The 14,828-nt window shown below is 43.9% G+C and overlaps 1 protein-coding gene across 12 annotated transcripts in view; it reads right to left on the bottom strand.

Moving 5' to 3' along the window:
* Lrch3 (leucine rich repeats and calponin homology domain containing 3) overlaps positions 1-14,828 on the bottom strand; it is a 99,558-nt gene that overhangs the window by 3,570 nt on the left and 81,160 nt on the right. For 8 of the 12 annotated variants that reach the window (XM_060370251.1, XM_060370256.1, XM_060370253.1 and 5 more), the window contains 4 exons: positions 13,565-13,668; positions 12,354-12,491; positions 6,771-6,848; positions 59-3,206 (listed from right to left, as the gene is read on the bottom strand). In XM_060370251.1, the coding sequence (XP_060226234.1) occupies positions 3,003-3,206; positions 6,771-6,848; positions 12,354-12,491; positions 13,565-13,668 (524 nt within the window). In that variant the 3' untranslated portion in view covers positions 59-3,002. Of the gene's footprint in view, positions 1-58; positions 3,207-6,770; positions 6,849-12,353; positions 12,492-13,564; positions 13,669-14,828 lie in introns of those variants that run through there. The other 4 variants (XM_060370254.1, XM_060370261.1, XM_060370258.1 and 1 more) reach the window with 2 other exon arrangements.

Genomic DNA, 14,828 nt, shown 5'->3' with positions numbered 1-14,828 from the left:
GAGAGATGGCGAGTTCCTGGCAAACCCACCCCGCTAACAGAGGCAGACACGGGCGGTGTTGAGCGCTCAGGGTCACTTTATTAACATGAAGTCTACACAGAAGATTGACAGGTGACACATTTACACAGCAGAGGAGCAGAGCTCTGTGCAGAAGCCACACTGACAAAAGATCAGGGCAGACTTAGAGACAGACAGCACGGCTCAAGTGGAGCACAGGGTTGACAGACAGCACTCTGGGAAGGAAATCACACACAGCAGGGACACAACATGGTTTTGTGAATGACTGTAACACCAGGAAAGGGAGAGGGGAAGCCTAAATCCAAGTTAGTTAAAAATCAGATTTAAAGAGAAAATTGTGTTTTAGCTGAGTGTGTTTGATCCTAGGACTTAGGAGATAGAGCCAGGCAGGTCTGTGAGTTCAAAGCCAGCCAGGGCTACACAGTGAGTCTTAAAAACTGTATTTGAGAGGGGAAACCAAGAAAATTTTTAAAATACAGTGTATTTTCCAGCTTCCTGTCTTTACACCAAAATAAAGTATTGATACTCACACACACAAAAAAACAAAAAACTGTATTTGAAAAAGTAAAGTATTTCACATCACAGAATCCAGCAGGTTGGATTGTGCTGGAGAACTATATGTGAGCTTTCAGCCTAGTAACTGACTACCTATTTGGGTGTATCTGCCTTGTCTGACTTAGTTCGGGTTTGGTACTCTTGTAAGAAAAAGGCAGTTCTTAGCATAGCACTAATTGGCTTTTCTTTCTTTCTTTAAAATCAAAATGACTCTTTATGTTTTCAATTAATTTTTTGTTTTACAGTTGAGAAGGGCCTTGCTGTGCGGCTCAGGCTGGCCTCAAACTCAAGTGTGAGGGTATGCTCTGCCACATTCTGTACATCAAACACTACAGCATGAACTGTGATAAAAGGATAGCAACACTTTCTTTTTAATTTAATGCTGATTTTGATAGTCACAACAATCTCTCGATTTGCTAATAAACTAGCAGTTTTGAACTAACGTTTTGAATACCTCTGCAACCAGAGAGTAGCTGTATTTAAGATGTCTGTACTGCGTGGTGGTATCGCACACCTTTAATCCTGGCCCTCGGGAGGCAGAGGCAGGCAGGTCTCTGATTCTGAGGCCAGCCTGGTCTACAAAGTGAGTCCAGGGCAGCCAGGGCTACACAGAGAAACCCTGTCTCCAAAAAACTGAAAAGCAAACAGAAAGATGAACATGTGTGCTCTGGGTGGGCATGCTCTTCAGGGCCTGTTCCCTGCGGTCTGCGCAGCAGCACCCAGGCCTGAGTGAAGGCGAGGGTGGCGCACAGTGGTCTGGACCCCACGCTGAGGTGGCACTTCCACCTGGACATCAGCCTTTCAGACATTTCCTAGGAACCCACCACTGCCAGCCTAGGCCACAGAGCAGCCTCTGTGGCCGGTTTTTTTGTTGCTGGTGGTGTTTTTTGTTTTTTGTTTTTTTTTTTTCTTTTAAAAACAAGGTTTTGCTATGTAGCCTAGGCTGAACTGAAACTCAAAGCAATCCTGTTTCAGCCTCCTAAGTGCTGGGATTACAGGTTTATATCATCATATCATCAGACCTGGCTTTAAGCCTGACTCGTGTGTGTGTGTGTGTGTGTGTGTGTGTGTGTGTGTACATGAGTGCGCATGTGTGAAAGGACAAAACTCTTTAAGACAGAACTCAGACAACGATCCCGGATTCCAAGATGCCTAAAAGCACACTCTGGAAGGCACTACTGTAGAACACTGCAGCCTGTCACTGCATCAGCGTTAGCAGCGGACAGTAAAGAACAGCTCACTTCAGACAGAAGTAAATGAGGGTAAGCAGGTGCCCAGGTGGGCTACAGGAGGGTTGATGCTCCTGGCAGGCTCTCTTGAGCAGCCGTCCAGTTCTGCTAATAGAGTGTGGAGACACCATTTGCGGAGCGGCAATCTGAACGCAGTGGTGTTCTCTGCCCTGGGTCCAGAAGCTGTCTACCGAGCATCCCGAGCTCGAACTGAAATCACTGACTACAGTTCACATAGTGTTCCTCACTCTCTAAGAAACACAAGCTCACCTAGAAAAATGGCTCAAACATGTGAGAAACAACATGCATTCCAAACATCATTCTTTTGTTTTTGTTTCAATTATTATTTCATATGCATTCATGTTTTGCTTGCATGTATGTCTGGGTGAAGGTGTTGGACCCCTGAGACTGGAGTTACAGACAGTTATGAGCTGCTATGTGGGTGCTGGGACTTGAACTTGGATTCTCTGGAAGAGCAGCCAGTGCTCTTAACTGCTGAGCCATCATCTCTCCTGCTTGTCACATTCTAACAGGGTTCTAGCAGGGAATCTGTTACAGGCAGCACACACGGTAAGCGTGGCCACCTCTTCTCAGATGCAGACTCTGGCCAGCTGCTTAGTGTACACTGTCTTAAAAGGACACAGTGGGCTCAGAACAGCAGTCTGGGGAACCCCCCAGTGACTTTAAACTAAAAATCCGTACCAAACTAACATCAGTAGTTTAAATGCTCTCTGCCTTCTAAGTGTCTAAACACTTAGAATTAAGGGCAAGTTAGGAATTCAGGGCAGAGACCTAAGTGACAGGTACGCCAAATAAGAAAGGGTAACAGTATTTTCATGCTGAGCAGCTGGTAAAACGGCTCAGACACTCGTTACTTCAAAATTGAAGTTGTATCACAGTATAAAAAGATGGTCAAAGTTCTCCAGGGCTCAGGACTACATTAACAGATAGGCCTTAACCTTTCCATATGAGAAACAAGGCCACAGGGTAAGTGGGAAGCAAGTGACTAGGAGAGAGAATGCGATCCTCTCTGGCAGCCAGCTTAAGTGCCTCCATGGGATGTTCTGCCCCTCGGGACATGGGACAAACAATGCACCTTCTCAAGTTAGACTCTGAAAAACACGCTGCTGTCAGCAATTCTGACTGAGAAACAAACCTTCGCCAAGCACAGGAAGGAGGTGGAAGGCACCGGCTGCGCGGTCAGCTATAGGGGAAGACCCGGTAATAAAGCACACAGAGAGTTAACATTAAAGCACAGTAAAATGCCACAAAACCCAGAAGCTGGACAGACACACAGACAAAGCTCGATTCTTCTGCATGTGCCCCAAGAGAAAGCAGAGTTTCGACAGTTCTTTTAACGCTGAGGTTTAGTTGAAGGATGTCGGAAGGGGAACAGAGATTGTCCTGTCCAAATGTGAGCAGGAAAGGAAAAAAGAAAAACAAAGTCAGTGGAGAAAATATGAGCCGGGTACAGAGCTCAGTAAAACCATGTCAGCAACAGTCAGACCCTGCAGCAGTTTATCATTAGTAAGAAAACTCGGAAAAACAAAACTGTCGGCTCATCAATGCACACAAAATTTTCTGCTGAGTGACAGAATGAAACTTGCTCTTTGGAGGCTCGCTACTAGCACTAAGGGGACAACGGACAGAGCTGGCTTGTGTTCAGCACTGAGTGAGTCCTGAGAGTGGGAAGTGGCCTCATCTCAATTCTCACTCTTCCTTACTGTTGAGGAGAGAGCAGGGCAGAGCGTGAGGATGCTGACTGGAGTGGGCTAATCATGAAGCCAGGCAAACCACAGATGCTCAAAGACTGAGGCAAGCCTTGCAGTGAAAGAGGTTTACTATGGAAGAGTCAGGGGCACTGACCAGACCATCAGATCAAGTCCATCATCCCTAGATCCAGGTCACCAGACACCCGACAGAATGGAGGGAGCATCTAAAGTATGAGTGGACTCAACCTGGAAATAGTGTTTAACATGTACAATAACTCTAGGATGTAAGACAGTGGACAAGTTTATTTTGAACTGTAAAACATTTAATAAAAGCATAATAATAAAATGAATATTCATAAACTCTCCTATCCAGAGGCTTTCGAAGTTTATTTTTCAGTGATGCCTTCACATTTTGAGGGTGATCTGGGGATGAACCTTACAAAAACACTCCACCCTTACTACATCCCCAACCCACTTTCCTTTATAATTTGACTCATTTATCTTTTTTTTTAAATCTGAAACTCACTATACAGCTGAAGATGACCCTGGACCCCAAGCCCTGCTGCCTCCACTTTCCAAGTGTGGGGTTTTGGGCATCTCCACCACAGTGGACTCACAGTTCACCCTGCACACTGCTTTTCAGTTATACTGAGAATTATCTTCATACTTATCTTTTACCTGGGCCCAATTCTGACAGACTTAAATATTAAGATCGCTGTTTTACAGTCTGGTTAGGGCCAGAAGGAAGCGAGAACAAAGCAAGGCTGAGAATGCTAGCTTGAAGCTGTCATTGTGAATTTGTTCCTTATCCTTCGCTGTATCCAGAAAGATAACTCACTTTCTGCAAAGTAGCAGCCAACCTAGAACTCATCTGAAGCTGGTGGAGAAGTGGGTGGGAAGGCAGAAGGGGACAGGGAAGAGGTGGTTGGGGTGGACGCCTACTTCCTCTTTCTGGCAGGGAAGATGGGGCCGGGGCTGCGGATGCAGAGAACCCCAGTCTAACCACCCTGAAAAAAAGGTCAGTTTCAAACTGTACTTTTTCTACCTCTGTCTCTGCTTTAAAAAGCTCAGCTCAGGTAGAACGCTGGCTCGGCGGTAATGAACACTCGTAAGCCCTGCTTGGAAAATGCTGACTTAAGCACATGCTTTCAAGCACACCATTTGTGCACTTTGCTGACAGGGGCAGGCAGTTACAATCTGAAGGAGTTCTAGGTTACAGACTTTACATCTGAGACAAGAGGGCTCTAGAGCCTGGCAGGCAGCTCTGATGTGTAGAAATGGTGCTGAGGAGAGCTCTTGGCAAATACCAGCATGGCAGAGGCAGCATGCTGCTGCTTTCTGTATTTCCCAGTCTGCACCACTGCAAGCCGCAGGCTGTGGAACTCCAGCAGGCAGCAGGCATGCTGACTAAGACAGGAAAACCTGGATGCTAATATGTGCACATACAGACATTAGGACTTTCACTGTGGAGAGAATACAAGCCAGTTCCTCAGAAAACATGGTAAGTGGTCTCAGTATGTGCAAAATGGTTTCATAAGCTTTTATAAAACAATGATATAAAAATGAAAAAATTCTAGTTTGAATTTGTCCATAAGGACAAAAACGTCTTACTTCAATTTAGGAAAGGGGAAAAACCAAACCCACAACAGAGCAGAAAATAACAATGGCCTAAAAACAGGTGCGGAATCTATGCTGGCCAGTGCGGGCGCAGGTGGGAACTGGCTTTCTTTTCCACTCTGAACCATGAGAAGCTGGAATGAAGGGTGCTTGCTGGCTACACGCTGCTGTGCCTCCTGGCTCTTGGCCAGTTAGAGCAGGATGGTGGACTGGATGAAAAGCATCACTGGGAGGCTACGAGGGTTAAACAGGGCTTAACCTGGAGCAAAACTGGTGTTTCTGACGGGCCCAGGAGCCAATGCTAGGTTTCTGATGGAAAGGCCTGTGTTTTTCTCTCTGCAAACTAGACAAAACTAAGGCTTAGAGACTTGGGGGTGTGGCTCAGTGGTAGAACATGTGCTCAGCAGAGCATGCAGGAGGCCACAGCTACCATCCCAGCAGGAAAATAAAAGAAGAAAAGAAAAACTGCCAATCACAGCACAGCAAGCTGCTAATTTCTTTGCACTATTGCTAAGCATGGTGGAGTGCATCAGAGTTCCAGCACTAGAGGCTTAGGACGGATGGAAGCCGGCCCAGGGTGCAACCTGAACAGAATGCTAGATCAAGGAGCCCATGTACCCTATCATCCAAAACTTAGCAGTTTTTCAACTGCTCTTCAAAAGCGCCACTCAAAGAGCAGATAAACACTCCTTTTCTGATTAAGTCTATAAATAATGCTTAACTGTAGCACTATGAATGGCAGGAAACACAAGAGAGCTGAGGTTCTCCACAGTCCTAATGTTGTGACCCTTTATACAGTTCCTCATGTTGTGGTGACCTCTAACCAAAGAATTATTTTCATTGCTACTTCATAACTGTAATTTTTCTACTGTTATGAATCGTAATGCAAACATATGTGTTTTCTGATGGTCTTATGTCACCCCTAAGAAAGTGTCATTTGAACCCCTAAAGGGTGTGACCCACAAGTTGAGAACTGCCACAAAAAAAGAACCATGGAAGCACTGTCTCCTTATAACAGAGCATGTGCTTACAAGTGGTGCCCAGTGTGCTAACGTCCAAAGGACTGCAGCCTAGTGAAAAATGGGTGGAAGCTGAATTAAACCTCTAATCTGCTAATAGGACTCTCATTTGGATCACCTAGTTGTACAACTATACTATTTGCATCTATGACGATGGCGTATGGAAAATTTGGGTGAAGTATATACATAAGAACTCTGCTACTTTGTAACATTTTTTGCAGTCTAAAATTAATCAAAATTATATATGTATTTAAAATGTATTTAAAGAAAGTGTTAAAAAGCTGAAGCCAACAAAAGAAATCCCAATCTGAAAGGTACTTGTGTGAAAACATTCTGTTATATGTGCTATACTTTGGTCAAACAGGGAGTAGGATGCTTAAGAAAATAAAACAATAATTTTTCACTTATTAGTTATAAAGCAATTATATAAATTAACACTTAACAGTTTCTTTAAAGACCCTTAGAAATGAGGGGAGCATGAAAGAATGTTGCTGGCGAGAAACTGACAGTCTTGTAATAACACATGGTGTTAGTAGTGATCACTTAGTTCGTAGCTACTTCTGGTAAGAACAATTTTACACACACACACACACACACACACACACACACACACACGTTACCTGAGGTACCCCGATTTTTTTGCAAGCATCTAGGAAGTTCTCCACATTTCGCCTGCATTTTGCCATTGTTAATTTAGGCTGTAGTGAAGACAAGAAAAGAGGGAAACTGTGTTATCAACAAAGATAAAAATATTCTTGCCAGCTGCTTCATATACTTACTGTTAAGCACACTAGGGGCTCAGCAAACTTCCTTTTATAAAAGATCAAACAGTGAACATTAACCTCAAGAGCCACAGAACTGTTGCCACTACTCAGTTCTGACAGGAACACGAAAGCAGCCACAAGGGATGCTAAGCACGCACTCTACCACTGAGCCACCCCCCAACCAGCCACAAGAGAGGGACAGTCCAGTGGAGCTGCATTCCAATAAAACACTATTTACGGAAATAGGTGCTGGCCTGGGAGAGGAGTTTGCCACCTTCTAATATTTGTATTTGCTTTGGTTTAGCAAGGAAAGTGCCAAGAACATATTTTTTCATTTTGAAACAAAATAAAAAAAAAAAAGAAAATTGGAGAGAACACCAAGAAAGTGTAGTACCTAGTAGCTGATGGTTCAAGCATGGCTACAATTAGCAGTTTATTTTCTTTTGGTTTATTATTTTCTCCTTAATTTATTTATTTAATTACTTTACGACCTGATCACAGGCCACTCCCTCCTCCCCTTAAAGTCCGGAGGCAGCATCTTTCTACATAGCCCTGGCTTGCTTGGAACTCACTGTGAAGACCAGGCTGGCCTCAAAGTTACAGAGATCCTCCTGTCTCCATCTCTCAAGTGCTAGGATTAAAAGTGTGCACTACCATACCTGGCTCTATTTTAAAACAGGTTATTATTTTAAAGGTGTGAGTGTTTCATTGCATGTATGGCTGTACATCAAGTGCACACAGTGCCTGTAGAATCCAGGTGTTAGGTCCTTGGGAAATGGAGTTATGGACATGAGCTGTCATGTGGATGTTGGGAACTGAACCTGGTGGTCTGTAACAACAGCCAGCGCTCGTAACAGTAGCCTTAATTTTTGCATTTGACTCATTAGACACTTGGGAAATTAAACTCTTAACAATGGCTACAAAGCTACATTACAAAAGGTAAAAGGTTGATGTAGGAAATTTATTTAATTACTAATGAGTGAGCTTACTTTTCTATAAAATCTCTGAACACTAGAAGTAAAAAGACATGTGATATCCTCTCAAAGTTTTGTTTTTCACCTAGTTGGTTATCATGGAACATAATGTAAGAAAAAAAATAGGAATTTCATATTTCAAATGATGTTTAAGTATTTGTATGGAAGGCAGAAGTTTGCAGGGAGCATGATGCAAAGATTTTGAACTTAGTGAGCGCATGGACACCCGTACCAGCTCTAGAAAACAAAAGACTTCATTTGTAAATCTGAATTTTCTGCAGACACGAAACATATTCCTTGCCCTAAGAAGAAACAAAATAAAAGAAGTGTAAGAAAGCACTGCAGATCTGACAGAGCGGGTTGGGCTGGGATTAGCTTTGTCATAAAAGACAAAAAGGCAACCAGTGAGACGGAAGGAAAGAAACTATCATCTCCCAGCTCTGATGGGACAACTTGCGAAGGATGTGGAAAAGACAACAGGAAGCCAGTGTATGGGGAGGCGCCTGCCCTGTCAGCTCTCTCCTGCTGCCATAGACACTGTGACCAAAGCATCCTGGGGAGGAGAGGGCTTCCTTCATCTTCTCCTTCAGTCTACCATCAGGGACACCAAGCAGGAAGGTGGGCAGGAACTCAGGACGGAAGCAGAGACCATGGAAGAGTTACATTTACCCTGATTTGTTCTCCATCCATGGCTGCACAGATTGATTTTTTTATCTAACCCAGGACAACCTGCCCAGGAATAGCACTGTCCCCAGTAGCCTGGGCCCTTACAGCAATCGTTAATCAAGAACATGGAGCACAGATTTCTCTACAGCTCCATCTGGTAGAGGTGTTCTGTCAACTCAAGTTCCTCTTCCCAGGTGACACTGGCTTGTGTCAAGTGGACAGAAAACAAAAGGTAGGGGAAAAATGAAACATAAACCTTGGAATCATCACTTCCTGACAGATGGAAGCAGAACAGCCCTGGGTTTCCCCACCTGCGCTGTCATACTGGCCCAGGCTCCGCTGCGGCTGTGGCCGCCGCCCGGTGAAATGAAGGTGTGCACAGACAAGCAGCAGTGTGGCCTCTTCAGCTCCAGGGAAAGGCAAGTTGAACTGAAGGGCGAGGAAGACAGCTGCTAGGAGGAGAAGCCAAGGGGCAAAGGGCCTGACTTTCACAGCAGCGCTGCAAATGAAAAGCTGCAGGCCCAGACCAGTGAGACATGCCCGGAACCCGAGAATGCGGATGGTGTAGGCAGGGAGGTCAGAGTTCAGAGGCAGCCTAGGCTAAATGAGACAACAACTAGCACTCGAGCAGTAGATGCAGGTGGATTTCTGTGAGTTCGTAGCCAGACTGGTCTATATAGTTCTAGGACTACCAGGACTATACAATGAGACTCTGTCTCAAACCAAAAACAAACAACAACAAGACACAAAATGCAAATCCAACAGGACAAACTGCTTCGCTTTGGCGTGTCCCTCTAAGCTGAAATTCTCTCCACATGTCAGCTTCACCTTCTGCCTTCCAGGGTTGGAAGCAAAAGCAAGCATATTTCCTTCTTAGGAGCATTTCTTCCTAGGAGGCAGGCGAGGCTGGTCAGGACCCAGCTCTCAGTTTGGGAGAGAATGCTATGAGGGAGCAGCCATGAGCACTTTGTTTTACCGAAGAGGAAAACCTATGTTTCTGAAATACTGACACAGAAGTACGGTCTGACATAACCTGGCTATAGGAAGGAAAAACCCTGTTTCTGTGCAAAAGCAAGGATAAAAAGAATAAAGCTAATGCTGCTAATTAAAAACCAGTTCAGCCAGGTGGCGGTGGCAGTGGTGGGGGTGGGAGTGGCGGCAGTGGCACTTGCCTGTAATCCCAGCACTCTGGGAGGCAGAAGCAGGCTGATCTCTGTGAGTTCCAGGCCAGCCTGGTCTACAAATTGAGTCCAGGGCAGCCAGAGCTACACAGAGAAACTCTGCCTTGAAAAAACAAACAAACAAACAAACAAACAAACAAACAGAAGCTAGTTCAAATGCAATTTCTTATAATTCATATAAAAATGAGTGACTGAGTGAAGGAGACATGGGGAAGGTGGGGGAGGACAGAGAGAGAAAGCGCACACTCAGTACATATTTATCACATGAGGACTACTAGTGGCAACTTAAAACACAGATGTGTGGGATTTCTCAGAATGGATGTCCTGAGGTATTCCCCACAGGACAGATTTCTAACTGATGAGGGAAGAGGCGAGACTGTCTCTCCAGTTCCTCCTCCCCCTCAGTGTTTACTACAGTCCGGGAATGAAGGCCAGTGTTTCACAACTGGGATAACACCTCCTGTCCTATGCTTGTACAACTTATACGTCCACTCTTCAGGGGAATCCTCAGATACAAGTTTAAGTAGTGCACAGAACCCCTGTTATCTGAGAAGCCCACAGTTCCCCTGTTTCCAACTTCTTCTGGAAACATCAATGAAAGGCGCATCCATCAGCAGGACACAGGCTTCTCCAGCACTCACTCCAGACTGTGGAAATCAGTTTCGTCTTAAATAGCAAATCCTATAGGAACCCACCATCTCTAAAAGTTTTCCCAGAATTTCAAATGGCTTGACATATGCTTTGTGGCAACACAGTCTAGTCTCTTATTTTTATAATGTAGAGCCTACACTGAATATGAGTTCTGAACTGAAAAGAACAGGAGATAATTAGTTCTGGATATTTAAAATAACTAAAAACATTTTTTTTCAGGCATTGAAACTTTATTATTTTTAAAGCAGGGTCTCATGTAGCACAGGCTGATTTCAAACTTGCTATTACCAGGACGGCCTTGAGCTCCTGATGCCTCTGCCTCAAAAACTCATAAGTGCTTGGATTATAGGCATGACTCACCATGCTAAGCCTTAAAACTTTTTCTCTAGCTTTCATTTATTATTATCACCGTGTATTTACATGGCCCGTGGGTGTGTGTGCTGCAGAACTCATGGACGTCTGAAGACAACGGTGGAGTTAGCTCAGGGATCACACTCTAGTGGCTAGCTCTACCTGTTGAGCTGTCTCAAAACTCAAACTTTATATGTGTTTGTTTTATCTTTTTATATTTGTTTGTTTTTGCTTTTGAGACAATGTCTCACTATGTAGCCCTGATCCAAATTCCAAGACAGTAAGGTTGAGCAGCTATCGGAACATAGCTTAAGTCCTCCCTGAGAACCAAAAAAGGAAAGTGAGGTGGTTCAACAATGAAAAAAACTGTCCCTACTATTCCTGGCTGGATCCCCTGACTTCCCACTTTAGATGATGATGGATTTCTTTCCTGTGGCTCTTGTTTGCCAACCCTTAATACCACTGTTTTGTTTAAAAATTTAAAAAAAGATTTATTTTATGTGTTTGAGTGGTTTGCTTGTATGTGTACCACTTGTGTGCCTGCTGCCCACAAAGGTCAGAAGAAGGCGTCAGGCCCCCTGGAACTGGAGTCACAGATGGTAGAGTGCTGCCATGTGAGTGCTGGGAACCTAGCCTAGGTCCTCTGCAAGAGCAGAGAGCTCTAATCTCTTGAGCCATTCTCCAGCTCTATGGCACTGTTTTAGTGAATGTAAATTTTCTTCCAACAGCATGACACTGGCATAAAAGCTGGGATTTAAAATGACTGGTTCCTAAGTGACTGGACTTAAAGGGGATGCCTCTTAGTGATATACTTTCTGATTCCACAAGAGGTAAAACAGGAAATGAACTCAAAGAAGTCTGGCAGGGCTCTGCAAACCGGGCAGCCAGACACAAGTTATGAGTTTGGCTCCAGCCTGGAGTCAAGGGTCAGCTCAGCAAATTGTTAACTATAAATGGACAGAAAAGTACAAAGAGCCCTTTCTAAATGAGCAGTCTTCACGGAATCGGCCTGCAAACCAGGCTCTGAGGCTCGGGGGCAAGATCCTTTCTTGGCTGAGCCATCCCGCCAGCCTCCCTACGTTCTACCAGTGTGCGCTGTGCTGCTATGTCTACTGAACAATCAGCAAGCACTTTCAAAAGGTCCCCACTATTTACACCAATACAAACCTCTAACTCCCTGACATGGCTTAAGGCCTCTAAAACACAGCTAGGCCTACCTTTTAGCTTCATCCATGGCCATCGGCACCCTTTCATTCATCTGTGTGTCATCTATTCTGAATAACTGAACAATAAGTTGCTGGTTGGCCAATTCCTACCCATACTTCATAACTGAACTGGTGCAATTTCTCCTCCTCCAAAAGGCTTCACGAATTCTCTAGGTAGAGTTAACTGGTCTCCTTTTGGTATCTGCAGAATACACTTCTTATACCCCTTTACAATATTCAATACATGCCGTAAATTATTATTTATGTATCTGTTCATTCTCCAGTCAATGTTGAGAACAAGAAGGCGAGGATCAGACCCTTGGTATCTTCATTGCTACCTCCAGCACAATGACAACACTGAATTGAAAAGCTTCTGATGAATAGTCAATGCTGACTGGTACTACAACTTACCACAGCTGGAGATGGGACATGAATGCTTGGGACAGATCGAGGCCGAACGTGATTGGCCAAGTGGCAAAGTACAACACCATCAGTCAGAGCTGCTCCAAGATCACAGGGCAAAGATACTTTTAACCGGTATTCAATATGCTGCAAAGACAGGAAATGTCATGCATTAGTTGAAAGGTAATTACCGTATAGGATATAAAGACAAGACAATGGAATGTATGTAGTTAGAAATCCTGAAAAAAGCTGGACATGATGGCATATGCCTGTAATCCCAGCATTTAGGAAACTAGGGAAGCAGAAGAATTACAGCAAGTTTAAGGTCAGTCTGGGGTACACAGTGAGTTCCACGCTGGCCAGGGCCATAAAGTAAGACCTTGTCTCAAAACAAAAATAAAAAACAAAAATCAAAGCAAAACAAACTCTAGGAGAAAAGAAACTAACTTAGATACCACAGTCCCCATTTTTCTTCTAACTGAAGTCAGTAACATACAGTGATGAAATGTATGCATCACAGCCAGGTCACAGTGCATTAAAAGCACAAAAGAAATTACTATAATTTCATGATTTAGGAAACCACTAAGTCCCGCTATGGTAGTCAGTGCTTGTAATTCCAGACTACAGAGGCAAAGGGAGAAAGATGGAGAGTTCAAGGCTAGCCTGAGTTACACGGGGAGAACGGGTCTAAACAAAAACATGAACCCAAACTGAATTCTTGTTTGATTCAGAAAAAAGATAGCCAATCCATCAACATGTATGTTCAGTTTGAGAATGTGCACAGGCACATACACTCCCTCTCTTTTAAGAAAGGGTCTCGATGTGCAGCACAGTCTGGTCTCACACTAGTGACCACCCTGCTCCCTCACATTACTGAGGCTGCACTGGCGGACCACCATGCCTGGCCCCCACACACTGTAACTGCTTTCTCAGAGTGCCTTTTGACACGATGAACAACAGAAGTGGGAAAAAATGAAAATGAGCATGGCTATGAAGTGAACTTCTCCAATGATCCATCCAATGTTCTCAATAAAAAGTTTAAAGGAATTTCCTCACTGGTGAAGTCTGCTTTACACTCATCACAAGGTGCATACAGTGCATGTATCCAGTAGACATGATTGACTTTATGATAATGACAGACCAGGTGAGCATGTGACCTAAGGGATATGGCCTATAACAGTGCCACTGCCAAAGCTCAAAAGCAGAGGTAATGTACACACTTTCCGTAGCTGGTCTATTAGTTTCAGCTCTTCTTCTCTCTGTCTTGTTACAGGATCTGCAGGGTCAGTGGCAGGCGCAGCAGATGGAAGTGGGGAAGCACGACCTGGAAAAGACATGTGGTGGGGAGGTCAGTTGCCAGCGCTGGGGAAACACATTTGTCTGGCAAGTTTCCTTGCCAATATAACATTTTCACTGGGGGCTGGAGAGGTGGACCAGTGCTTAAGAGAACTTGCTTTTTGTTGATCTTGTGGATAGAAGACCCAGGTTTGGCCAGGTGTGGTGGTTGCACACCTTAATCCCAGCACTTGGGAGGCAGAGGCAGGTGGAGCTCTGAGTTAGAGGCCAGCGGGGTCTGCAGAGGGAATTCCAGGATGAATAGGAGTACACAGAGTATCCCTGTCTTGAAAAACCAAAAATCAAAACCAAAACCAAACAAAAAGAAGATGACTCAGGTTTGGTTCCAGCACCTACATGGTAGCACACAAGCAGCTGTAACTCCAGTGCTAGGGGGTTTGGTACCTTACTCTTACCTCCTCATGCATGTGGTGGACAGACGTACAGGCATGCAAAACACCGTCCACATAAAGTAAAACAATAAAGGTACTTTCAAAAAGCATCATTATTATAAGAAAGAAAACAGGCTTATTGAGTAAATTGAAATGGGCTTTGGGCTGGACAAGTAGCTAAAGCACCAGCTGGAAATTTAGACAAACAATTATAATGGCAGAACATTTTAACATTCTAGTTTGAGTTACATCCACTTATAAATGCTTTTATTAAAAAAATACCACATATGTGAAAAATTACACAGTTCTAAACAGAGGCTAATAAATTATCCTCACAAAATGAAATGGCTAAGTGCTCTAAGTGAAATTTATCCATATCTCAAAGCCTCTTGAATATTCTCTGCCCACTGAACCCTAAGGGTACCAACATCCTCACCTGAACACCATAGATTTATTTTGTCCATTTTTGAAATTTTTTTCTATAAATTAAACCATACTGTATGTATTTTTGATCAACATTATAGATGTATTTATCAGTACTGTATATTCTAGATATATGAATATCATTGTATGTATAGTTTTCATCACATTTCATTGGAAGACACACCATGGTGTATCCCCTTTCTCCTTGTGAACACTCCACTTGGTGCCATTATAAAAATGGTTGCTGTGGATGTTTTTGTACCTGTCTTTTGTTCTATACGCACGTGTGTTTCTCAAAGCATTAACTGCTGATAATAGGTATACAAATGTTCAA

Source organism: Meriones unguiculatus, chromosome 17 (assembly GCF_030254825.1).
Source record: "Meriones unguiculatus strain TT.TT164.6M chromosome 17, Bangor_MerUng_6.1, whole genome shotgun sequence".
Classification (NCBI taxonomy): Eukaryota; Metazoa; Chordata; class Mammalia; order Rodentia; family Muridae; genus Meriones; species Meriones unguiculatus.
Note: the sequence above shows the minus strand (reverse complement) of the source record. Positions and strands in the feature narration are given on the sequence as shown.